The sequence below is a fragment of the Artibeus jamaicensis genome, unplaced genomic scaffold (assembly GCF_021234435.1).
Source record: "Artibeus jamaicensis isolate MK-2021 breed Jamaican fruit bat unplaced genomic scaffold, CSHL_Jam_final contig_471, whole genome shotgun sequence".
Taxonomy (NCBI): Eukaryota; Metazoa; Chordata; class Mammalia; order Chiroptera; family Phyllostomidae; genus Artibeus; species Artibeus jamaicensis.
In genome coordinates this window covers 1227330-1251743 of record NW_026521850.1, presented here as the reverse complement: position 1 = coordinate 1251743, position 24414 = coordinate 1227330, and the positions used below count along the sequence as shown (strand labels likewise).

Sequence of the window (24414 nt, the reverse complement as noted above, 5' to 3'; positions counted from 1 at the left end):
GGGGCGCGGGGGCTCCCCAAGGCGAGGCCCGTGGAAGGGCCCCTGGGCTCAGCTCCCGGGGCGCCCCGCTCCCAGCAGGGTGTCTGGAGTTAGCAAGTGGCTGTCACGGGCCACGTTCAAGTTCTCTGTTCCCATTACACATTCGTGTAAACACACCCAAGCACTCGTGCCATGCACATACAAGCTCGCACACTCACGCCCATGGACACACAGAGACGAACCCCCTCACGTGTGCTCACACCACGAAGTCTCCCAGTGGGGGCTGGGCTCCGCTTCCTGGGTCCCCCGCGAGTCCCGGCGTGGATGGGGGCAGCCTCTCGCTGTGCCCGAGGGTCACACTCTGCACCCGCCTTCCCGACTGTCTCCCGGGATCTCCGGCAGAGCCTGGTGCCCGCTTGCTGCCAGTCATTTTCACGATCTGTTCGATAACGTCCCTCCCCGTCTGCCCCCCCGCCCCGGGGCTTCTGCAGCCGGGAGTGGGGTGGGTGCCGCTGTCTGCTGGGCAGGCCAGGGTGGGGCCTCAGCCCAGGCGAGGGGGAGAAGTGGCCGAGGCTGGTCGCCGAGCGGGTCACAGCTCACCTGTGACCAGCCTGCCAGTCTGGGGATGTCCTGCCGGGGCCCCTCCGCCCTCAGCCTGGTGGCCCTTGGGTATCGGTGCACCAGAATGACGAACTCGGTGCCATCGGCACGAAGCCGGTGTCCGGCCCAGCCGTGCTGCGCTGGGCTGCTTTTCCCCCCCGAGGTGACAAGGACTCGGTGTTCTGTGCTCTTTCCACAAAACCCTCATGACAGCCCTGCCGTGACTTTGTTTCCTCGTAACGTGACAGAGGTGTCTCTCCGTCCCCCCGCAGGTCATCTCTGCAGTGTCCAGGCTGTCCCTGCACAATGTGGCCCAGAACAAAGGGATCAGGTAAGCCCCCGGAGTGCGCGCCCCCCCACCTGCACCTCCCGGACGTGAGCATGTCCAGTGTCCCCTCCCCCGCCCCCGTCCGTGTCCTCACTGTGGCTTGCCCATGTGCTGTCCAGCTGCTGGTTGGCGGTGGTCGGCAGGGCCAGGAGGAGGGCAGAGGCTGCCGCTCACGCACACCGGGCCACTGGCAGGCAGGGTGCTGGTGGCTGCAGAGTCCCTTTCGGTTTAGGTGATGAGGTCGGCAGCTTAACCCTGTCACAGACGTGGAGGGAGCAGGTTGGCCCAGTGTGGGGACGAAGTAGCCGGCGCCGTCTTTGTAAACACAGGAGGAAGGGGGCCTGCCTGCTTGGAGTCCCCGGGCAGGACGTGTCCGTGTGGTTTTCATTCCACTTAGAGCCCCGCAACCCCTACGGTCCAACCTCTCCTCTCCCCACATGGAAGGGCCGCACCGCCCGTGGGCGTGGGGAAGGGCAGCCCCACAGGACCACGGCCCATTGCCAACCCCAGCCCGCTGGTCAGGGTCAGAGAGACCTCTGAATGGGGACCAGGATCCCGGCCGGCCAGGACCGGGTGTGGGAACTGCCCTTTCTGGGTGTTTCGGGGGAACGTGGGCTAGTAGGAGTGCAAGAGGGTCTTGGGAGGGTGGAAAGGGCCCCCCGGGTGTGAGGTGGGTTGAACTCTGGGGGGGGCTTCATTCTATTGTTGCCTGGGGGTCCCCGGCCCGCCTGCAGGCTGGGGGTCCCGGGCCCGCGGCTCCCGGTGGACCCGGGCCAGCTCGGCTGCCCGTTGGTGGGGCTGTGGCTCCAGGTTCCGTGTCACAGGGACACATGCCACTGCCAGGGAGTCACTTTACTGGTGGCTTGTCAGAGGACTAGAAATTCCAGTGAATTCAGGGCTTAAAAAACAATGTCACACGACAGTCTGTTCCAAAGCGTTTCGAAAGGACACATGAAACACCTAGGAAAGAATATTCACGGCGTAGGGTGTGAAGAGTGACAACCAAACAGGCCCTCTGTCCCCGAGGGTGGCAGACATTCCAGAATGTCACCGAGTGCTGGTGAGGGCTGGCGTCGGGGCAGCTCAAACCCATCTCACCAGAACCAGCGTCGTTTCCGGACACGAGGCCAGAACCCGGTTTTTCTGTTCTGTGCTCCCCAGACACGCCGGTCCGCCCCGTGTCCCCGGCCCGTGGTGACCGGGTGCTGTGCTGTGGCTTCACTGCTGGCTGGCTTTCAGCACATTCTTGATCCGCAGGCACCTCACACACCCGCAGTGGCGGGATGGAGATTGTGCCACCGATCTGTCACTTTACCTGCTCTTTGTGGTCCCCCCTCTAAATTCCTTCACCCTCCTCCCTGCCACCCTGGGGGCTTGGGGCCGGGAGCCCAGTTAGGTTCCTGGGGGCACACGGGCGGCCTGCCCCCGTGCAGACGGGGTCCTGCCGCAGCCTCTGGCTGTTGCCCCCTGGCCCCCTCCCCCCATAGCTCGGAGGGCCTCTGCCTCCCTGGGGCTTCACTTCTGGAGACCAGTCCCCTGGGGGCTCCGACTGGGGTGCAGCTTCGGGGAGTTGGCCCTGCGTCGTCCTGCCCTCTGATTGGTGTTGCCCCTCACGCGCCCCCTACTGGGGACCTGGCCTGCAGCATGGACACGTGCCCAGAGTGGGAATTTAACCGATGCCTCTTTGGTTCAAAGGCCATGGCACTCAGTCCCCTGAGGCACACCAGCCGGGGGGCCACATTGTTTGTTGTAATAACAGAAATGGAGGGGGGCCCAGTATCCGCCCCCCTCTGCTCTGTGCCTGCAGGAAGCATGAACGGCCAGGAGGCCACTGTCCTTACGGTCACTGTCACAGTTCATTTCAGGAGAGGGCGGAGGGAGGTCCATAGAGGGTGTGAGCTCGGGGCGGGGGCTGGGGAGGCCGGGCTCCGGTCCTTGGCTCTCCCTCCCAGTGGGGCCACAGGGGTGACAGTTCTCCCGGCCCATGTGTGACAACCTTCATGGTGTGTTGCCAACCAGGGGAGCCCTGCCCCCCAAGTTTTGGTGTCCAGTTCTCACGGGGAGTCTGTCCCAGGGACACCGCTGGACCCCCCACGTGGCTGACCTTGGTCTCCAGCCCCTCCAGAGCAGGGGCTGTTCCGTGTGGCCTGGGCCCCAGAAAGCTTCACTAGCAGAGACCCTGGCTTGGCCCAAGGCCCCAGGTGACACAGACTCTGTCAGGCAGGACGTCCCCAGGGCCCAGGGAGCTGGGCCAGGCCCTGACTTTTCTTGGATGCACCTGTGAGGTGTGGGCATCCCAGGTCTGTGGGGTTAACCCCCCACTCCTGCGGGGGAGGAGGAGGAGGGACAGGAGGGGGGTCTGGGAGCAGAAGCGCCAGGGCCTGCACCCCCTCATCGCCGCTCCTCACCTCCCTGCGCTCCCCCTCCTCGTCCGGCCCGATCCAGGCCATTTCCGGGGTCCTGTCTGCCCGCGGCCCCTGGGAGCTCGGAGCACAGCAGAACTTTCTAGGACTGAGAGGAAAGCCCCTCATCTTGCGCCCGCTGCAGGCCCCGCCCCCTGTGCTCCCGCTGCCCTGAGTGTGGCCCGGCGGCTCCACCCTGGATGCCCTGTGAGTTACACACCGAAAGGTGAAGCAGCTTCAGCCACACGTCAGCCCGTGGCCCAGTGGGGTCTCCGGGTTCCGCCCCTGACAGGCGTCTGTCTGCCTTTTGTCTCCGGTGGCCAGAGGTGCCCATCCAGCCGGCCGGTGCGCCTACCCTTGACGCTCCCACCCCCAGGCCTCCCCAAATTGTCCGAAGGTGCTGACACCGCTGAAGCCAGGTGGCCGCAGGGCCTGGGGCCGACTGTGAAGGGCCCTCGCCACTGAGAGGTCCTGTTCCACGTGAAGCCCGTCCCCTCCTCGAGTGTCCCCTGCATCTGCAGAGGTCGGCCCTGGCTCCCCGGGCCTGGCTCCCGGGCACAGGCCGCACACAGCTCTCTTGGTGGTTCCCCGTTCCGGCTGACGCTGTCCCTGTTCTGCTGGCTGTCACCCAGCTTGTCCCACGAACCAGACCTGTGTGAGGATGGAGACTGGGACGGGCGTGGCGATTGCCACCTGCTTATTGGCCGCTCGGCCTGTCAGCAAGATGTTTTCATTGTCCCACCTGGTGGCAACCTGTCCCGGCCACCTGTCCTTGCTGTGCTCTCAGCAGGGAGACAAGCTGGCCATGTGACCCCCAGGCCAGCCCGGTGGACGAGCCTGCGTTCCTCTCATTACGATGCCGGTGTCTGCGTCTCCGGTGCTGGCTGTTGGGGGGGGCACCTCCCCTCCTCCGTCACCCCTACTGGAGGGAGGTTCCCAGGAGCGCTTGTGCGCCTCCCGCCGCTGCCACCAAAGGGGTGAGAGCGGGAAACAGACACATTTTTCCCAGAATGCGTTACCCGGCTGTGTCTCGCTGGCGGGAAGCAGCTCCACGCTGGCTGGGGGTGCTTGGTGGTCAGAGCCGGCGGTGAGGCTCGGGCCGGGGGCAGGGCACCGGGCGCAGCCTGCGTGGGTGGGCCGGGGCCGTGGGCTGTGGGGCGGCTTCGGGAAGACGGGCCGTGAACGTGAGCTCGCTGGGACAAAGCTCTCTGCAGACGTAATGAAATTAAGGCTCTTGGGATGCGGCCGTCCAGATTGCCTGGCAGGCCTTCCGTCCAATGGCGGACGAGGGTCCTTCTGAGAGACGCACATGGGGGAGACCCAGGGGAGGAGGCCGAGGCCAAGCAGAGAAGGGGACAGACCATCTGGGCCCCCCCCCACCCCCCCACTGCCACTAGGAGCCGGGAGGGGCCGGGAGGCCGGGCAGGCTCCAACCCTGCGGCCCGGACCGGATGCCGAGCCGGTGCTAACGGCTGGCAGGCAGAGGTTCGGGGTTCAGAGGCCCCTCCAGTCAGCAGGGGTGGGAAGGTGGCCTCCTCGGTCACAGGTGCCCTGTCCCCAGTGACATGCAGAGTTGGGAGCAGCAAGAGTGGGGGACGCTCGGGGGTCTCCACCGGGCGGACACTTACCATGTCCTTGCTCAGCAGCCCACCTCTCCTGCCTGCCCTGCCCCCTGGACCTGCCTCTGCAGACCCCAGGGTCCCGGCGGGGACTGTGGCCCTGGTTTCACCTGGGCGTCGCTGCCCCAGGGAGGCAGCGAGGCCCACCCACCGATTGCTGACCGTGGTTTAAGATCCTGGTGGTAGCCCCTGGGCCGGCCCATCTGCACTCTGTCCCCCGGCCCCCAGGGGACTCCTGCCCCACCGGGCCCTTCAGCATCCGCCCTGCTCCACTCCCACCTCACTGAGCCCGCACATTCCCGAGGGTGCAGGGCGTGCTCACCCGTGGGAGGGGAGGGCTGCCTCTTCTCACCGTAACTCCTGACCATGAGCAGAGACCACCCCCCCTGCCCGGCCCAACCCCGCCCATCCCCCCCTGATGTGCCTGGCGCCGTGGGAAAGGCCTCCACACTGCGTTTCAGAAAGCCTCACAGCACACTGGGGAGGCAGGTGGCTTCGCTCACTGCACAGGTGAGGTCGCAGGTTCGAAGCTCACTCCCTTGGCGAGTTCCTGGCCTAGGAAGCCGTAGTGCCCCATCTGGTATGAGGCTGGAATTCTGAACATGAAATCGGACTTTGATCTTCAAACCAGTCCCCCTGCCACCTCCTGGGAGAAGCCCCCCAGTCTCCCCGGGCCAAGACCATGTCCCCCCCAGAGCCTTTCCCCTCCCCTCTGTGCCTGTGTGGCCTTCTCGGTGGGTGCAGGTCCCCCTCATCCGTGACACAGGCACAGCCTGGGCCGGGTGTGGGGGGGCAGGGGTACGGCCTGGTGCCGCCCCCCCGCCTTGTTTCGATGGCTCGTCTGCACTGGGCGGGGCTGAGGCAGTCTGTGGTGACAGTCGGCCGCGGTAGCCGGAGAGCCGGTTTGCCAAGTGCAGCCCTGGGCTCTGAGCCTCCCTGCCAATTAGCGGCGGCACCCCGGTGGCTTTCCGGTAATTAACGGGCCTGCTGGGCCCTGCAGCCACAGTTTCCACGTGCTGTTTAGGTTGGCCTGGCTGCAGGGTCCCGGCCCCCGGTGCTGGTCCTGGGGGGGGCTGTTGGCCGGGCTGCCAGGGTCCCTCCCACCCACGCTGCCCTCTCCCCTCCGCCCGGCTCTCCCATCGCCCCGACACAGAGAATTCTGAGGCCGGTTTCAGAACCGGAAACTGAGGCCCAGCCAGGGGCGGGGACCCGCCCAGGGCCCCTCAGGTAGTGTCGGGGCGTAAACGGAACTCCCGTTGCCCGTGATGGCCAGGACCTGGGCGGCCAGCTCATCCGGGTCAGCACTGGGTGCAGACGGGATGGGTGGTCGCCCCGCAGGGCTGGGTGGCCTCTGGGGCTGAGTTTGCTCTTGGAGGCTGGTCTTGCCCTCCAGGGTGGGAAGGGTGGGCACGGTGAACCTTCGCGGAATCTCAGAGAAGCCCTGAGGACAAGCGGCGACCCCAGAGCTGGGTCCCGTCTCGGCCTCGTCCCTGTACCCGCGACACAGGGCAGCCCCTCAGAGCCGGGGCAGGGAACCCACGACGGGGGGAGGAGGCCGGACGGCGCCTCCACTGGCGCCTGGTGCTGTTCTCGGGTCCCCTCCCTCTGGCCAGCGACTCCTCTTGCTGCGTGCACGGGCCCGTGGCTGCCTGCCCGACTCGGGGGCTCCGACCGACTGGGGGGCTCTGCTGGGCTCCCAGGCTCCCAGCAGGCACCTGCTGCCTGCGCGGGGACCCCTCAGTCCCCTCGGTGGGGTGGGCGGGAAGCACGGCTTCCCCAAAACTGGGCAGAAGGAAGTGGGTCCTCAGGACCATCCTGCCGGGGCCAGGGGAGCCTGGGGGGCGGGGCCTGGGTGGCTGTGCCCGGTGCTCGCCCAGGACCGTTCACCGGACAGACAGTGCCGTGGTGCTTGCTTCTCCTCTCTCCCCTTAGAGAGCTGACCAGCACCGCCATTGATGTGGGGGAGCTGGGGGCGGGGGCGGCACGGTGGGGTCTGGTGGGTCAGCTGGTTCTGAGGCAGGAGGGGGGGGACCTGGGTCACTTTGCAGAGTGGCCACCAGTCCCGCCTGCCCTAGCCACCCCCCCCCCGTTTGGGCTGTGTGCTGCGGGGGGTGGGGGGGGAACGAGGCCCCAGAACCTGCCTCGGTGTGGAAGTCGGGGTTAGGGTGGTGAAGTCACGCCTCTGTGTGATTTCTCAGATGCTCTTCTGAAGGCGCTTCCGTAAATCGGATTTAAAGCTGCCACTTCTGGTTCCTGGGGAAGGAGGAGTTTGAGAGTATTTGCCATCCACCCATCTGTTCACCTGTTCCCTCCTGGCCAGGCCCCTCCTCATCCTCACACCCTCCCGCCCCCCATTCATCTCACTCACCTGCCCGTTGACCCCAGATCCGACCACTCTCCCACCCACCTGTCTGTCCATCCATCCATCCGTCCATCCTAGTGCTGGCCACTGTGTGACGCAGTGGGGACCGAACGGAGCCTTGAGGGGTGAATGGAGACTCGGCTGAGTGGGGTGTGGCGTGGCCTCCCCCCTGGCAGCCCCGGCCTCCATGCAAGGCCCCCTGTCCTGCCCCCCCTGGTAGGTGGTCCCCCCTCCTGCTCCGCCCACCCTGGCTGCAGCCTGCCTCTGGCTCTGTCAGTAATGAACTGGCCTTGCAGCCGTGTCCCCCAGGGGATTGGTGGCCCCGGGTCAGGGGCGCACTCTTTGGGCGCCAATGATGGTTCTGCGTTCCGCCTTCTCCGTGGGCCGGGACGGGCGGGCGAGGGGGCGGGGCGAGCGGCCACCCAGGACCCCGCAGAGACTCGGGGAGGAGGATGGAGTGAAATGCAACCACGTAAGACCAACTGTTTTTAAAAAGAGACACAGAGTTTTAAAACTCCTTCCAGGTCCGTGGTTAGTGAGCCACCACTGGTGGTCTGTCTGGCCGGAAACAAGGCCCTGAAGTGCCCTGGATAAGGGCCTCTTAGGGGGTAGTTTTTTTAATTCCTCACCTGGGGACGTGTGTGTTGATTTGAGAGGGTGGGGGAAACAGTGATGTCAGGGACATCGATTGGCTGCCTCCTGTCCTGGGGGTCGAACAGGCGACCTTTTGGTGGACCGGCCGACGCTCCAGCCACCAGGGCCACCCGGCCAGGCAGGTCTTCGTGGTCTTGCTGGTGGAAGACAGCCTGGGTGAGGGTGAGGATGAGGATGGTCAGGGAAGGGAGAAGCCACGGCAACCGTGTGGGGCTGGGCGGGGCCTGGGCCTCCCACTCGGGGTGTCTGCCTGGCTGGGTCACAACACAACGACACACCCCAAGGTCACCTGGGCCCCGTTTCCTCCCCCAAGAAGTCGACAGAAGCCCATGGCTCCTCTACAGAGCTGAGTGGGGGCCCGTGATGGAGGACAGGCGGGAGCGGGGGGGGGGGGGGAGACCCAGCCGGCCATAGGACCTGCTCACCTCACTGTCACCTTCCCTGCAGGCCTTTCCCCTCCGAGGAGACGGCGGAGAGCGATGACGACGTGTACCGCAGCCTGGAGGAGCTGGCGGAGTGAGCAGCGGGCGGGGCGGGGCGGGGCGGGGCGGTGAGTGGAGGGGCGGGGCTCGGCGGGGCTGGAGGCGGGGCGGGGGCGGGGACCTGGCTTCCGCATGCTCCCACGCAGACGGCACGTGGGCATTTTTGCATCTCACGCCTCCCTCCACGTCTGGAAGGGCCCCCAGCGTGTCTGGAGGTGACACGGGTGTGGTCTTCCTCCCCGGTCCCCGTCCCCGGTCCAGGGAGCCTCTTCTGCAAGGGCTGCAGGCTGAGCGCTGCATGGGAGGTTGGAGGTCCCGAGGTTTCTGGAGCGCGGCCCTGGGCACACAGGTCCAGAGGGGGCTCAGGTGGCCTGACGGGGTGGGCGTGGGCCCTAGACCAGGCCACTGCAGCCACCGGGGTGTCGCCGGTCTTTTCAATGCTGCGTTTGTCTGCCTCCCCTCTGTGAGGACCACCTTGCTGCACCTGCTCATGGCCAGGCCTGGCCGTCCATCCCAGGCTACTCACCTCATGGTCCCAGAGCCCCCGGGGACCAATGGGAGCCCTTGGGGGACTCTCTCGGAAGGAATCACCTGGCGCTGCTGGGCCAGCTGCGGTCGGGTGGGATCGTGTGGCCTGCTACTCCAGGAGGGGCCGGCAGCTTCCCTAAGAAGAGGCCGTGGGTGGGGGAGGCAGGGGAGCCCCGTGCTTCAGGAGGGGGGCCTGGGCCCCAGGAGAGACAGGCTTGCCCAGGCCTGGGGCAGCCCCTGGCCGCTCTGAGCTGGCGGGCCACTGCCATTGGGCCAGGTGCAGAGCCCTTTGCCAGCTCTCTGCTGACTCGGGGCCTCGCTCCAGCGTGACAGTGAACTTTTCTGGGCCCTGATAAGTGGCAGCTGCCCACTCTGACCAGTCTCAGAAGTCAGAGGGATTTTGAAAAGGTCCCCGCTGATGACATGCGTGCCTTCGATGTATGTGGCTGAATATGGCTTGTGGCTTAGCCCCCCTGCAGGGGTGAGGAAACCGAGGCTCAGAGAGGCCCGGGGGGCGGCAGTCTCCTGGGGGTGAGGACCTGCAGCCCCCAGCCTCCTCGGCCCTGTTCCAGCCTCCTGCTTGCCCAGCCTGGGGTGGGAGTGCGTCCCATTCCCTCCTTGGCATTTTCCACCTTCTCACTCACCACGTCCGGGCCCGAGTGTCTCCTGGTCTGGGAAACGCCTCACACTCCACCTGCCCTGACGAAGCAGCAGGACCCGTCCTCACGGTGCCCCGTCTGCAATGGTCAGTGTCCACTAGAAATCCTCAGACTCCAGAGCACCCGGAAAAGTGTGGCCTGTTCGGGCGAACACGGAGGTGGTCGGAACCGAGGTCGACGACTTCGGTGCTGCCATGCGAAGCTCTGTCCACACCGTCAGGAACCAGGAGGGAAGACCTCGCCCGAGGAGCGGACAGATGGGAGCCACGGACAGATGGGAGCAGAGCGGGAGGGGCTGCGAAAGGGGCCACGTGGGAAAAGCCGGGACTCGAAACGCACAGTCGGGGGCCAGCCTCCGACGCGCAGGAGCCGGCCAGGAGGTCTGCCCCGGCCAGGACGGGGATCTCGGGAGAGCGGAAGGTGCAGCGGAGGAAAGAAACAGAAAACCGAGGGGCTCCAACCTTCCTAAACTCCAGCCCCCCGGGGGGGAAATTGCGGATTGTGCCGTCGGAGCCTGTGCTCTGCCCCTGGCCCAGAAGGGGGTGGCGTTGAGGGTTGGCTCTGCCCAGGTTGCACTGTGGACTCGATGCCGTCTCTGTTAGGGCCCCAGCGAGACTGCAAAGGTTCCTGGCCAACAAACGGGCCTTGGATTAGTCTGCCCGGTCCTATAAAAACAAAGCCAGAGAAGTTAAACTACCCAACTTCAGGACTTTGTATGAAACTAAAAAAAAAAAGAGAGGCACCTGCGAGGGGGGCTGACGAGTTGATGGACCAGATAAGAGAGTCCCACAAGGGACCTCTGGGTCTACCGGTGTTCGTCAGAGGGTCCTCGGCAGTTCAGGGGGAAAGGAAGTTTCCGCAGACCACCCGGAACACCCCCGTCCCCCTCGCACCAGCCGCGAGTCCACTGGAGCCGAGTTGGAGACCAGCGTGAACACACCACCTCGCAGGTCTCAGAGTCGCTGCCGGAGAAAATCCCTTGTGAACTGGGAGAAAGCAGAGACCTCTCACCCAACACAAGGGTTTTCCTCGAGTGTGGGGCGGAGTCGGACCACGGAAGACACAGTCGAGAAATCGGACATCCTTAACATGATGAATAGACTCTTATCCAACGATACTGTGAAGAAAACAAGCAGCCAAACCCAGAGCCTGGGAAAAAGTTCACAAAACGCGCCTGACAAGGAACGTTCACCCAAAGTCATAAAGAAGACCTAGAAGCCCGTACCTGGGACAGCAGCGCACTGGCAGACCAGGCCTTTTGCAGAGGGAGGTAGACCCGCAAAGACCCTAAGCCCGTGGGTGCGCCCTTGACCCCGCTGGTCTTCAGGGAAACTCAGAGGGAAGCTGCCGGGGCACTGGGCTGGACAGCCAGCTCGGGGCAGAAACGGGGGTGATGGACGCCTCAGCCAGAGCCGCATGCCCGGCTGCGGGGGCTGCGGCTGCGAGGAAGAGCCCTTGGCCACGGCTGGGGTCACCCCAACTGCGCCTCCCCAGCTCCACTCGTGGGCGCGTTGCATTTCCGAAGGTCACAAGTGCATGTGTGTGCACACACCCACGTGCTCACAGCAGCTTTTATTTACAGTAACCCCCACAAGGAGGTCCCCAAAGACGCGCCCAGAGGGGGCTGGCGACAAGGGGTGGCCCGTCCACCAGGTGGGCGCGCTCGGTGAGAAAACCGAGTGGGCTGCGGACACAGCAGCTTGGCTGGACCTCCGAGGCCCCAAAGAACAAAGCAGGGCGCAAAGGGACCGCCCCCTCCTTCAAGTGCTGCGGCTCCTCTCTGGGGTCATAGCGGGGAGCCAGTGCCCACCTTGCCCTGCCCCGAGGTCAGTTGGTGCTCCAGGTCTCTCCCACCCACTGTGCCCACTTCAGAGCTCAGCCCCCTCAGGTGCTCGGGAGCGAACTTGGGGCAGCCAGTGCCCCCGAGGGAGACGCAGCAGTATGGGGACGTGCTCCCCAGAAGATCCCTGAGGTCTCGGCCAGCCCCCCCACCCCTCACGGGGCGCCGGCTCCCCCGCTGCGTGGTGTGAGCACGGGCTCGGGGAAGGATGAGAAGCTGCGTCTCAGACACTGGTGCTGTGAGGGGGCCTCGTGCTGGCAGTCTGGTGTCCCTGCGCCCCCGAGGTCCTGTTCTGGGCCGACTCTCTGTCCTTTTCATTAACGTCATCATTTCCTAAAATGTTTTAACTGTCAGGCTGTGGCTGATGTGGCTCGGTGGGTGGGAGCTTTGCCCTGTAACTGAAAGATTGGGGGTTCGATTCCCAGTCAGGGCTCAAAACCTGGGTTGCGGGTTTGATCTCTGGTCCGGGCGTGTACGATTCCTGGTCGTGTACAGGAAGCAACGAGTCCATGTGCCTCTCTCTCCCTTCCTCTTTCTGTAGAAGCAATGGAAAAGCATCCTCTGGTGAGGATTAAATAAATATATTTAACTATGGGGCCCCCCGCCCCCACAACTTCCACAGTCCCCCAGAGCAAAGCCGCTGTCCCCAGACGGGATGAACAGCCGCATCTGAGTCTTAGGGAGCGGCTGGGCGCTGCCCAGCTTCTGCTTGGTGGCACTCGGTCACAGTTTTTGATGGCGGCCACGTCACCAGGCTCACTTGGCTGCACCACAAAACCCGGGCGTCAGCACCCCCAGGACCCGTGGGCGGAGCTCCGGGGGCTGCTCCCTTGGGCCTGCTCCCTCACACCTGGGTGGCGGGAAGCATCTATCCAATAGCAGCTTCCTCCCCATCCCTGCTCTCCCCACCCAGAGCCCCTCCCCTGCCACAGAGGGAGGTCCGGGTGCAGCTGCCCACAGCCTTTGAAATGACAGCTCATATTCAAAAGCTGGGTGTGGGGGGGCCAGGAGCCTGTTCCTAAGAGCTGCTGGGTATCAGTTCTACTCCCCCCAACCTCCACACATTGTGGCTGCCCCGCGGGGTGTGGAGGGGGGCTCCCACATTTCGGTTCCTTCTAGATGTGAACTTTGTGGGCCCTGCTTGGACCCCCGGCTGTGAGGTGTATGCTGCCACCTGGGGCTGGCCCGGCCTCCGGGGTGAGCCGGCCTGAGCACAGTTGCCCTGAGTGGTGGCCCCACGGCAGCCCTGGGCCTGGGTGGGTCCTGCCCCGGAAGCCCCAGGGTGACCCCCGGGGGCTCGTCCTGGCCACCAGGGCTGTGTGTGGTCGGATTGGCTCATTCGTGGATTTGGTGAATGTTTGCCGAGCACCCGCTCCCCATTGGGCGTGGCGAACAGAAGGGACGGGGAGTTGGGTTGGTCCAGGGAATAGCGAGCTTCCTCCACAGTCGTGCACGGATAATCGGAGGTGCAGCGCGGGGTGTGCCCAGTAGGGAGCGGCAGACTGGGCCGAGATCCTGGAAGGCCCCTCGGAGGAGGTGCCCCTGGCAGGGCAGAGGCAGAGGTGGTGACTTGTCGGAGAGTCGGGGCTCGGCCAATGGCTGCAACCTCGTCTGCAAATTACAGGTTAAGCGGCGATTTCCTTGGTACTCGTTTGGGGAGGTGCATCCGGTCCCCTCTGCTCCGCGTCCTTACCCTGTGACCTCTGCACCTTGACCTTCACCCTGGGCTGAGCGCTCCAGGCACCGGGTCGCAGGTGTGGGCGGGGCGGAGCGCCTTTGGAGGAGGGTCTCCTGGACCCCGCTCCGGGCCTGCGCCCTGAGTCCCCAGCGTTCACTGGTCGGCTGGGGAAGCGCGGGGCGTCCCGCACCTGCCGGATCTAAACTCGCAGTCACCGGACGCAGGCGTCTGCTGGGTTTTATGGACCCTGGGAGATGGAGGCCGAGAGGGGGAGCTCGCGGCCCGCGGCGGCCTCCCCGCTGGGCCACGCCCCCTCCCTTCTGACCCCTCCCCTCCGCGCAGTGAGCACGACCTGGGGGAGGACATCTACGACTGCGTCCCGTGCGAGGATGAAGGTGACGACATCTACGAGGACATCATCAAGGTGGAGGTGCAGCAGCCCATGGTGAGCCGCCGCCCCTGCCCACCCCCCTCCCCCGCGCTCCCGCCCATCGCACGCCTGGGCTTTAGACTTGGCGGAGCCAGCCGAGCGCCAGGCCGTGGGGTGGGGGGCTGCTCCCCAGGGCCCCCCATTCCCCTGAGTCTCCTGAGGAGCTCCAGAGGCAACCCGATTGCCACCGCGACCGTCCACGATGCGTTGCCGCGGATTCTCCCTGAAGGACACAGGGGCCTGCGAGCCTTTCCCGCCAGGCGTGGGAGCCGGAGGGCCGCCTGGCACCGCTCCCGTGGGCCCCCGTTTTGTGCAGGGCAGGAGGACCCGGCATTGCCTCAGCAGGCCGGCTGTGCATCTTCTGTGGGGCGAGGGCGTTCACTCCCGGGCAGGTGGCCCCCAGGGCGCCCCTCGCCAGTGTGGGCGGGTTGCCCACAGGTGCTGTGCAGGAGGTGGGGGTCCCGCTGCCCGGGGTGGGCCTCGGCCCCTCGGGGCCCCGAACTCTGGGGGTGGTTGAGGTGCCTCTTGCCGGCCCCGGAGGCTTGGATGCCCTTGGTTCACCGAAGGGGCTATTTCTCGAAAAGCGCATCTGGGCGTTGCCCTTCCCATGGCGGTGGCACCGGCGGGTGGGGAGACAGGGGGAGCTGGGAGCAGCCCGGCTCTGGCCAGGCCTTTCCTTCCCAGGCTGCCGAGCGGCGGTGCTTACGGCCCCCAGGCTCAGCTCCTAAGAACCGGTCTCTCATTTTGCCCCAAGGTCTGAGGGTGGGTTTCCTGCCCCACTATCACCAGGGGTCTCGCCATGGGGAGCCAGCTGTGTGTGTGCCGGGGGGGGGGTCTGCCCTCCCTGGGCAGCCAGGCAGTGGGGCAGCTCTGTCCCCCAACCTTCCTGGGGCATCTGCGAGGGGCTGAGAGGACAGTCCCTCGCCCTGGGGCAGGCGGCCCCTGCTTCCTGCCCCGGGTGCCCGGCTAGGCTGCGCGCACTGGGCACCTCACTCTCCAAGCCTCTCCCAGGCGGTGTGTGCGCAGTGGCCCGGGGGGGGTTCTGGACGGTCCCTGGACCCCAGGTCATCCAAGCTCCTGAGAGACCCCCGAATGTGTCTGGCCTGAGGGGACCCTACAGTGGGCACCCCGAGTTCTCTGCTGTCCCTGGTCCTGAAGTGCACAGGGCAAGACCTGGGGCACTGGGGGCCAGTGCCCGCCTGCATCCTGGAGACACGATGGCATGTCACTGGCTCTGCTTTGCTCATGAGCTGTCATGTCCACTCAGGCAGGGTGGGCCTCCTGCCACGTCCTCCAGATAAAGCTGCCGGTCCACTTTGGTCCGCTGTCATGTCTGGGGCCATCGCAGCAGCCTGAGTGGGAGGTAACAGGGATGGTGGCTTTGGCAAAGGCAGATGGAGCCCCAGAGGGTGGCAGGTGTCCCTCTCGGAGGCCAGGCGTGGGAAGTCCAGCGTCAACTCAGTCTCAGCGCTGCCCCCTCACCCAGCCAGGCTGACGGCCATCCCTCAGGCCGCTGGCTACCGGAGAGCGGTGAGGGTAATGTACCGGCGCTGCTAACCGGGTCTCTCCCATTTGTTTCCACGCTCTCAGATTAGGTACATGCAGGTAAGTACAGCCTGCGCCGTCTGCCTCCTCCTCTGCCGGTGGCCGTGGCCCTGGCTCTGTTCTACCTACAGTTTTAGGGAGACTGTGGGCCCCCCGCCTCCCCACGAAGCCCTGAGTGGGGGTAACAGCCCCCAGGACGAGCAGGGCGGTCGCCTGGGAGGGAGCCTTGGGGGCTCCCGCCGACCCCGGCCCCTGGGGCGTGTGCCTGGGTGGCTTTGCAGAGCTGCAGCCCCGAGACCCTGGCCTGTCTCAGAGGAGCGTGGTGTCCGGGTGCGCGTGAGCCTAAATGTCCTGCTGCATGGCCCAGCTCCGGGTCCCCGGAGGCGACCACCTCCGTGTGAACAGTCGTACCCCCACCCCCGCTGTGGGCCCAGCCACCTGCCCCCACCCAGAGGCGGACGGGAGGCTCTGCCACGTGCCCCAGTGGCCCCTGATTGCAGGCCAGTGGACTCTTGGAAGCCCAGCCCTGTGAGAAATTGGTGTCTTTCTCTGAGGCACTAACTGGCCAACGCGGGGACGGCCACTCAGTTGGCTGACATGGGTCCTCAGGGGGCTCGGGAGCTCTCCCTGTGCACACAGTAGGTGCTTAAGCAAGTCACACCTGCTCCATGCCCTCTCTTCTCTGGCACTGCCACCTCGGGTTCTTGGGTTCACCCCACATCGCCCCTCCCACCTCGGTTGCCTCACCTGTAAAGGGAAGGAAAGGCCTCGGGCCCCCACTGTCCCCCTCGGGTCCTGCCGTGTCTTGCCCAGCCACCCCCCCACCGGCCAGGGCTGGCGGCGTCTAGCTCACAGCCCGTGTCACCCCCCAGAAAACGGGCATGAGCGAGGAGGACAAGAGGAACTGCTGCCTGCTGGAGATCCAGGAGACGGAGGCCAAGTACTGCCGGACGCTGGAGGACATCGAGAAGGTGGGCGGGGACTTGGCGGTGGTGGCCGGTGCAGGCCCTGAGTGGGCCTCTCGCTGGCTTTGCCTCGGGCAGCCCCTCGACCCGCCAGCGCTGAGTGGGCTGAAAAAACCAACGTTGCTTTTAAGATGGAACCTTCCTGGCCGTTCTTTGGTTGCGGGTCTGGTCCAGTGGGGCTGTGAGGGGGACACCTCGGTGGGTCCCTCACCGTTGAGGGTGCTGTGGGGCCTCCGGCCAGCAGTCCCGGAGGTTCCGTGGACCCAGGTCTGGCTCAGGCCTCCGCCTCCCTCCCCCGGCAGCCCCACCCCTTCCGAGAGTCCCAGGCCCTTGTCTCCGCCACGCGGCCCAAGTTCATGAAGGAAACTGGCGGGCCGTGCGCTCTCTCTCCCGGCTAGAAATCGGGCTTTGCCGGCTGGTGCTGCCCATGTGTGACGTGACCGAGGGACGCCGGGGCCTGAGCACGCTGAGGGCGGGTCTGGGGGTGCAGCCAGGAGCCCGGACTCAGGGGCCTGTCACCCCCAGAGGTGCACGTGGCACGGTGCCCTCACCTCCGGCCTGTGTTTCCGCTTGTGTCTCCAACAACAGCCACGCTCACCTCGGTCGTCGCAGGTTCAAGGCCAGCGCCACGAGGAGTGACCCCTGGGGGCTGGGGCTCTGCCCCTGTAGGGGGAGTGGGTGCTGGGTTGGTGCTCAGGCCTGCCCAGGGCGGAGTCCAGATCCCCCAGAAGGCTCTCGGGGAGCCGAGCCCCGGCCAGGGCAGCCCTGCGGGGCTGAGACGTTGGGCGCTCTCTTCCAGAACTACATGGTCCCCCTGAGGCTGGTGCTGGGCCCGGCAGACGTGGCGGCAATCTTCATCAACCTGGAGGTCAGCGTCCGTCCCCGGGGTCCTGGGGTCCCGGGGCGCTGTGTCCTGGCCCGGGTGCGGGGGGTCCTGGCTGAGCAGTGTGCTGATGGCTGGCGGGTGACAGGAGCAGAGCTGCCCTGCCCGCCGTCTGTGCAGCCCACGTGGCTCAGACAGACACGCCCTGGGAGAGGCGTGAGGTTTGGGCGGCACCTGCCCCCGCCCCCGCCCTCAGAGCAGAGCCAGACGTGGTCCCCAGGAGGCCCCGTGCCTGTGGGACGGTCCACCCTGCTGTGGTCAGCGCGCCGGGCCAGGCTACCTCGAGGCCATACCTGGGGGGCTCCCTCCACAGTGCTTGACAGCCACGGGGTGGCTCTGCCCACCCCCTCAGCCCCCCGTCAGTTTGAGGGTGGGCTCTGGTCCCTGCTGCTCTTGGCTGACAGACCTTGGGGCTTCCCACTGTCTGTGCCCCTGAAATGGAGTGAGTTCATCTCCGTGAGCTGAGACTGTGGGAGCCTCAGGGGCAGAACAGAGTCTGGGGGGCCCTTGGGGGGCCCTGCGGTGCTGCACGCTGGTCACCTGTTCACCCTGAAACGTGGGAAAGAGGAGCCCGCTGCCCCTGCACTGGCCTGGGAACGCGCAGGGCGGTGAGGACCACGCGGGCCCGGCCAGCCTGGCAGACCTGGCCACATGCTGATGTACCGCCTTCCCTCCCAGGACCTCATCAAGGTGCACCGCGGCTTCCTGCGGGCCATCGACCTCTCCATGATGGCGGGGGGCGGCACTCTGGCCAAGGTCTTCCTCGAGTTCAAGGAGAGGTGAGTGGCAGGCCCCGCCCCCTCCCAGGGGCTCTCCGTTCCACTCTGGGACCCTGCAGGGCCTACAGGGACAGCGCCCAGGTGGGTGTCCTTTGCTGTGCGTTGCCCGAGGCAGGTGGCTGTGCCCCCCTGGCCTTCCTCACCTGTGAAACTGAGAAAGCTGCCCGCCCTCCGCCATCACAGGGGAGCAGGCCCCTTCATGCACCCCCGGCTGGGCCCAGGCCTCCCGGGGGTCCTGCTGCCACCTGCACCTCAGTGTCGGGGAGTCTGAGGGCCATGACCGCCCTCCTGCTGAGCCCCGGGAGTCGGGGAGCCGGGCCCCTGGGAGAGTCTGTGCCCGTGCTGGGTGGGGAGGTGGCGCGTGGCAGCTGCGGCCAGTGAACAGCCGAGGCTGCCTGGGCAGGTCCTGGTGAAGGGCTTGGGGGCTCCTGGGCAGGGGGACCTGGCTGAGCGCCCAGCCTGCCTCGTCCTCAGAGCTGAGCGCCTTCCCGGCTGTGAGGGTAAACTGAGGCGGGGCCTGGGTCTCTGGGGGTGCGGCCAGGGCCAGCCTTGTTGGGGTCCCCTGTGAGGGGCTTCTCCCCTCTGGCCGCAGCCCTTTTTGGCCCTGACCTGGAACAGGGCCTCAGAGGGGGCCTCCTCGGATTTGGGGAGAGCAGGGTCCCCTTCTTCCCAACGCTTTGACCGCCCTACTCCGAGCCGGGTGGTATTTCCGGATGGGGAGGAAGTGGCCACCAGAAAGAAGGAACCCTTTCAACATGCAGTGCTGAAACACCGCACGCGTGTGGTGTTTGCGTGTGAGGGGGTCACGGGGAGAGGCCTGTTTGCTGTGTACTTAGAGCCGCCTCGCAGCCGAAGTGGCTGGGGGCCTCCTCAGCAGCATGTGTGTACATGCATCTGCATGTGTGTGCCTGCGTGTGCCTGTCTGCACGTCCAGGCTCCTGATCTACGGCGAGTACTGCAGCCACATGGAACACGCCCAGAACACGCTGAACCAGCTCCTCGCCAGCCGGGAGGACTTCAGGCTGAAAGTCGAGGTAACGGTGGATCCAGGCCTGCCCCTGGCCCGTGCCTCTCGGGCAGCAGCCCGCTGGCCTTTTGCCTGTTTTGCGGGGTGGGGGGGTCCCGATGTGAGTCTTCTGTAGGTGGCATTAGCAAGTGGTTTCCTCTCCTTTGTTGGGGTGGGAGGTGGCAGCTGGGGGTTGCTGTCCTGGGCCAGGACACAGCCCCAAGGACCAGATCTGGCTCAGCCTGGCTCAGCAAGGGGCTAGGACTGACCCCTGGTTGTCCTGGCCTGTGTGGACCCCAAGGGGGCTCAGGGGACGGATGTTTGCTGGGAGCCGTGGAGCCTCTCGCCCTGTCCCATCCTCGCCCCCGGCTCAGGGCCCTGCCTTGTCGGGTTTTCCTGCGTGAGCCCCTCTCCAGGACCCTCCACTGTCCCCTTCCTTGGGGTCCCGAGGCTGCGCCCCAGGCTGGGACTCCCACGGCAAACCCTGCTTCCAGGGTGGATCCTGGCTCCGGGCCCCTTGGCTCCGTCAGTGCTGGGGGTGCCCCTTGGTGGTGCAGGATGCCCCCATGTGTCCAGGCAGCTCGGGGGGGCCTGCGGCTGGGCGGGTGGTCCCCTCACGTGAGCTGGCTTCCCCGAGGGTCCTGATGCAGACCCAGGAGGGCGCCAGCCCCAGAATCCCAGAGTTCTTGTGTGGCCACTGTGGCCCCTTCAGCTGTGAGAGGTGGGGGCCCCACACCCAGTTGGGGGGTTCTGGGAGCCAGGTCAGAGAAGCACCAGACACCTGGGGCCCAGCGTCCCCAGCCGAGGGTGCTGTCCCCAACTTGCTGCCCCCGCCACCCAGGAGTGCACGCTGAAGGTCCAGGATGGGAAGTTCAAGCTGCAAGACCTGCTGGTGGTGCCCATGCAGAGGGTGCTCAAGTACCACCTCCTCCTGAAGGTGAGCCCCTCGCCTCGGCCCGAGGGCGGGGCCGGCAGGTTAAGTCAGGTGTTGCTCCGTGTGTAAAGACTGGGCCGTCTGTACTAGGAATGGCTGGTATATTCAGGGGATGTTTGTCACAGAAGATACACAGAAGAAGACTATGATTAAACTTGGCAAGAGAGAACGGAAAATCAGAGACACAGATAAGCGCCCCTGACCAGGAATGAGAGAGTCCCTTCCTCCTTAGCCATGTCCGAGCTCCCTGGTAGCCATGGTAAAAATGGAAACAGGAAGACTTTCTGGACAGACAGACCTGGGGGGAGGCAGGGGTTTCTGGGAGTTGCCAAGTGAGGCTCTTGAGTGACTCAACCAGGCACCTGTTAGCTTCACACCGTGCTTTGTGCTGCCTCGGGTCCCTGTTGTCCGCAAGACTTGGGGACACCCCTCCCTGAAGCAGCGTGAGGTCTAGGTGAGGGCCAATAGTCCGTCTGCTGGAGTCGGGCAGCCGACCCAGAGCCTGGATCGCCGGGAGGGTCCTTGGGGGCCTCAGTCCATGCATACCCATGCCGGTGGGTGCGAGGGGAGGCTGGGACCCCTGAGTGGTGACTGTGACCATTCTCGCCCCACCCCCAGGAACTTCTGAGCCATTCCACCGACCGGCCGGAGAGGCAGCAGCTGAAGGAAGCCCTGGAAGCCATGCAGGTGGGTGGGTAAACTGAAGCAGGGAGAGGCCGGACCAGGCTGGGCTTGCGGTACCAAGCCTGTGTTTTTGGACTGGAATTGGGTTCGCTAAGAAGCCTTGCCTTGTGACCGGAAGTGTAGCTTCTCCTGGGACAGAGCAGGGGACAGGGCGGCCGGAGAGACCCCCCGGGGGCAGAGGGGCAGGTGGAAGGGGCTGAAGGCCCCCTCTCTTCTTGCCTCCCGAGCGTCCGCCGGGGCCAGCGCTGGTCCCCAGGCGCCGGACTTGGTTCTGAGCTGCCCGCCACCCAGCCCTGTGACCTCTGCTTGCTTCTGAAACTCCGGCCCCACCCAGCCAGCCCACCTCCATCCTTCTTCCTCTGGAAGCCCACTGTTTGGGCGTGCCTCCTGGGGGGCGCTCAGCTCGAGTCACTCCTCCACTCAACCCCCCTTTGTGGCCCCCGCTGCCCCCACATCAGGCACGGGCTTGCCTGGCTCTGCAGCTGTGGCTCCTTAGGCTGAGCGGCTGGACAAGGTGCCTGGTCATCCTTAAGGTCACTGCCTCGGGTTTCAGACCCTGCCCGGACCTGGGGCTGTTTGTAGGAACCAGCAGGGGGGCGCTGGAGGTGGGGCTGGAGCTGGCCCCCACCTTGGCCTGGCCCGAGGGTTCCACCTGAGGCACCGTCTCGCTGAGCAGGGTCAGTGCCCTCCAAGTGGGTTCTTGGGGTGGGGCTGGGTCCAGTCACTCAGTCCCCTGGATCTCAGTGGACACTGCCCCCTGGTGGCCAGCAGGGGCTTCAGCACATGGACACAGCTAGCTGTGGGGTTTGCCCACTGGCAGCTGTGGCCTGTGGGGTGTCCGCGTCCCAGAGCTGAAAAGCCCCCCAATCCGAGTCTCCTTGGCTGTCTGTGTCCCTGGTCTAACCTAAAAGCAGATCGGGGGCAGGAGTTTGGGGCTCCCGGCCCAGCAACTGGGGTGCGCTTTTGGGCTGATGTTACCTTTTTTGCCTCAGTGTCTTCATTTGTCAAAAGGGGATTTGGGGGCCCGCCTCCGCTTTGGCGGACGGTCGAAGGGGCCACGCTGGCCCTGCCCAGCACAGGCTTGCTGACCCCTCCCTGCCCTGTCCTTCTCCAGGACTTGGCCATGTACATCAATGAGGTCAAGCGGGACAAAGAGACCCTCAAGAAGATCAGCGAATTTCAGAGCTCCATAGAAAACCTGGTGAGTGTGGCCGGCTCTCCCCGCCGTGGGGAGTAACCTGGGACTTTAACGATGACGTCACGATCCTGTTATGGGATATGGGGCAGCGGGGACCCACTGGTCCAGCCAGGTCTGGGGAGCCGTGCCAACAGCCCGGTGCCCAGTGCCCAGGTCTCAGCTGCCCACAGGCGGGGCAGCCCGAGGGAGCGTGGTGTGGGCCCCAGGGCCCTCCCCCGGGCCTGCAGGGAGGGTGTTCTCGGGTCCCAGAGGCCACGGCCCCCAGGGCAATGGCAGAGTGCGTTGGCCCAGCTGCCCGGGAGCTGCCCTCTGACAGGCAGGGCTCCCACTTCCTGGGAGCCTCGGAGGCTCACCCTTGGCCGCGGGGTGAGGGCCATGCCCTGTCGGGGAGAGGAGCTGGGCCACCCAGGGGGCAGACCCGTCCGCGAGAGCCCACCACTGACTCCAGGACCTGCCGGGTGGTGACCGGTGTTCCCCACTCCGCTCGGCCGCCCTGCGGGGCCAGATGCTTCTTCGCTGTGGGGTCCGTCCTGTGCGTCGTCTCCGAACCGCAGCCAAGGAGCCCAGATAACAAAGGAGCCGGAGAACGAAAATGCAGTCTCAGCCCACGGGCGGGGGTTTGCTGGGCGGCCGCTTCCCGGGGAGGAGCAGCTGCTGGCAGGACCCGGAGCTCGCCTGCCCGCTGGCCCACCCACCTGCCCGCCGCCTTCTCTCTCTGATGAGGCCCTTTGTTCCCGGAACTTGGCTTTCCGCTGGGCACCTGGCTTTTCCTGCCAGTCCCCCGCTCTGCACGCCACACCCCCACGGCCTGTTGAGGTCGCCCTCCGTGGGTTGCTGTTGGTTCCCTCAGGGGTGAAGGGGGTCCTCACCAGGGCTGCGGGGGGTGGGGACAGGAGCTCCAGGGCCAGCTCCCTACGCCATCTGCTCTCCCCTTGTTCTGAGCATCAGCCGGGACCCCCGTGTCCATTTCGCTGGGCTCCGCCTCCGGATTCTGTGGGAGCGGTGCACCTCAGGCTCCGGCACCCCCGCCCCTCCTCCTCATGCAGGAGCGGGGACGGGGGACCCTCGGGCTGACGCCCTGCTGTCTTTCCCAGCAAGTGAAGCTGGAGGAGTTCGGGAGGCCCAAGATCGACGGCGAGCTGAAGGTCCGGTCCATAGTCAACCACACCAAGCAGGACAGGTGAGCGGGCGGCGGCCCCGGGAGGGCGGCACCCAGCACAGCCGGGCACCCGCTGGACTTGGCGTTTCCGGGGAAGAGAGCTGCCTGCCCACTCGGCTTTGTGTTGCTCCATTTTAATTGCTTCCTTCCTTCTCGGCGAGCGTGCTGGGGAGCTGTGTCCGCCAGCGGCTGCCACACCCGTGGGGCTGGCCTGCTGTGGTGGGGCTGGGCTGGGGGACAGCCAGAGGCTCCAGCAGGCGAGCCCTCAGGCTCCCGGGAGCCGGTCAGACGGCAGCTCCGTCAGCTCTTTGCCAAGTGACCGAGGGAGTGACCGAGGGAGGGACCGAGGGAGTGCCCGGGTGGGCGGCAGACAAGGCTGTGGTGCAGCTTGGCAAGCTTGCTGCTGTTCAGTCCTCCGTGTGCACCTACTGTGTGCAAGGCCTGGGGCTGTGGTGGGGGGCACGGTTCGGCCCGTGGGGCTCCGGGGCGAGGGGGCCCATGGACACCTGGGGCCCCAGGGGCTGGGGCAGGGAGGGCGTCCTGGAGGAGCCGTGGCCGAGCAGCCGAGACCTGGCCGGGGGTCGGCGTCCTCGGGAGAGCCGGGCAGGAGGGGGCACAGCACGTGGGCCGTGCTCACGGCCCCCTGGCTGTGCCGTTGGGCCAGGTACTTGTTCCTGTTCGACAAGGTGGTCATCGTCTGCAAGAGGAGGGGTTACAGCTATGAGCTGAAGGAGGTCATCGAGCTGCTGCTCCACAAGGTGACCGACGACCCCACGAACAACAAGGACCTCAAGAAGGTGGGTCCCCCGTCCTCTGGGCTGCACCCTGCGGGGCAGGCCGTGATACCCCCCGAGGGAGGCATGGTGGGGTGGTCTTGGGGAGAGAGTGAGGCAGACTGGAGTGAGTGGTGCCCCGTGGGCCGCGGTGGGGACAGGGCTTCCCTGGTCAGCCATTCTCTTGTCACTGTGACTTCTGAAGGCGGGCCTGCTCTGCCCGCTGCTGGCCGGCAAGCTCCTGGCCTTTCTTTGAATCTCTCCTGGGAGTGGGCGTGGCCAGGAGCCCGGCGTCCCAGGGAGGAGACTGAGCAGAGGGACCCAGCCCAAAGTCTGGGTGAGAGCCCACCCTAGGCCTTGGCTCCAGCCCACATGTCCCCGAAGCAAGTGCTTCTCCAGCCTTGGGGGGAGGGCTCTGGGTGGTCCGCATTGTGGCTGTCAGACCGTGTCCAGCCAGGGGGCCATGGCAGCTAGGGGTGGGGCTGTGGTTGCTGAGGGTGGGATCATGCTGTCCAGGGGCAGAGCCAAGGCTATTGGGCATGACCACAGCTGATGGGGGTGGGACTTTGGGTGGGGCCATGGCTACTGGGGAGGAGTCATGCTCCTTGGGGTGGGGCTGCTGGCCCCCCTGTTGTGGGTTCTGAGAGGCTTCTGGCCCCGGAGCTTGAGCCCTGACTGTGGGCGGCCCTGAGCTGGGTGTGGGGGCTGGGAGCCCACATGCTGAAAACCCCAGACCCTGGGCTTCAGAGCTTACAGTGCAGGCACCTCGTGGAGGAGCTCTTAGGGGTGACGCACCTAACCCGGCATCTACACCAGCTACGGGGGCCCGGAGGGGTGACCTGAAGCCCCTGCCCAGTCTTAGGGCTGAGGACACAACCTCCAAGTCCCAGGCCCTGGCACCTCGCCCTCCCGGAGGGGCCCTCGCCG

At 65.9% G+C, this 24414-nt stretch overlaps 1 protein-coding gene across 3 annotated transcripts in view; it reads left to right on the top strand.

Moving 5' to 3' along the window:
* Positions 1–24414, top strand: part of VAV2 (vav guanine nucleotide exchange factor 2) — a 91498-nt gene that overhangs the window by 50757 nt on the left and 16327 nt on the right. For all 3 annotated transcript variants that reach the window (XR_008392114.1, XM_037127659.2, XM_053667698.1), the window contains exons 3-14: positions 852–910; positions 8392–8460; positions 13474–13576; positions 15979–16077; positions 16871–16939; positions 17633–17733; positions 18668–18767; positions 19581–19676; positions 20292–20360; positions 21472–21558; positions 22650–22735; positions 23379–23511. Coding sequence is in view for 2 of the 3 variants with exons in the window: in XM_037127659.2 (XP_036983554.2) it covers positions 852–910; positions 8392–8460; positions 13474–13576; positions 15979–16077; positions 16871–16939; positions 17633–17733; positions 18668–18767; positions 19581–19676; positions 20292–20360; positions 21472–21558; positions 22650–22735; positions 23379–23511 (1071 nt within the window). In the remaining variant the exon portion in view is untranslated. The remainder of the gene's footprint in view (positions 1–851; positions 911–8391; positions 8461–13473; positions 13577–15978; positions 16078–16870; positions 16940–17632; positions 17734–18667; positions 18768–19580; positions 19677–20291; positions 20361–21471; positions 21559–22649; positions 22736–23378; positions 23512–24414) is intronic.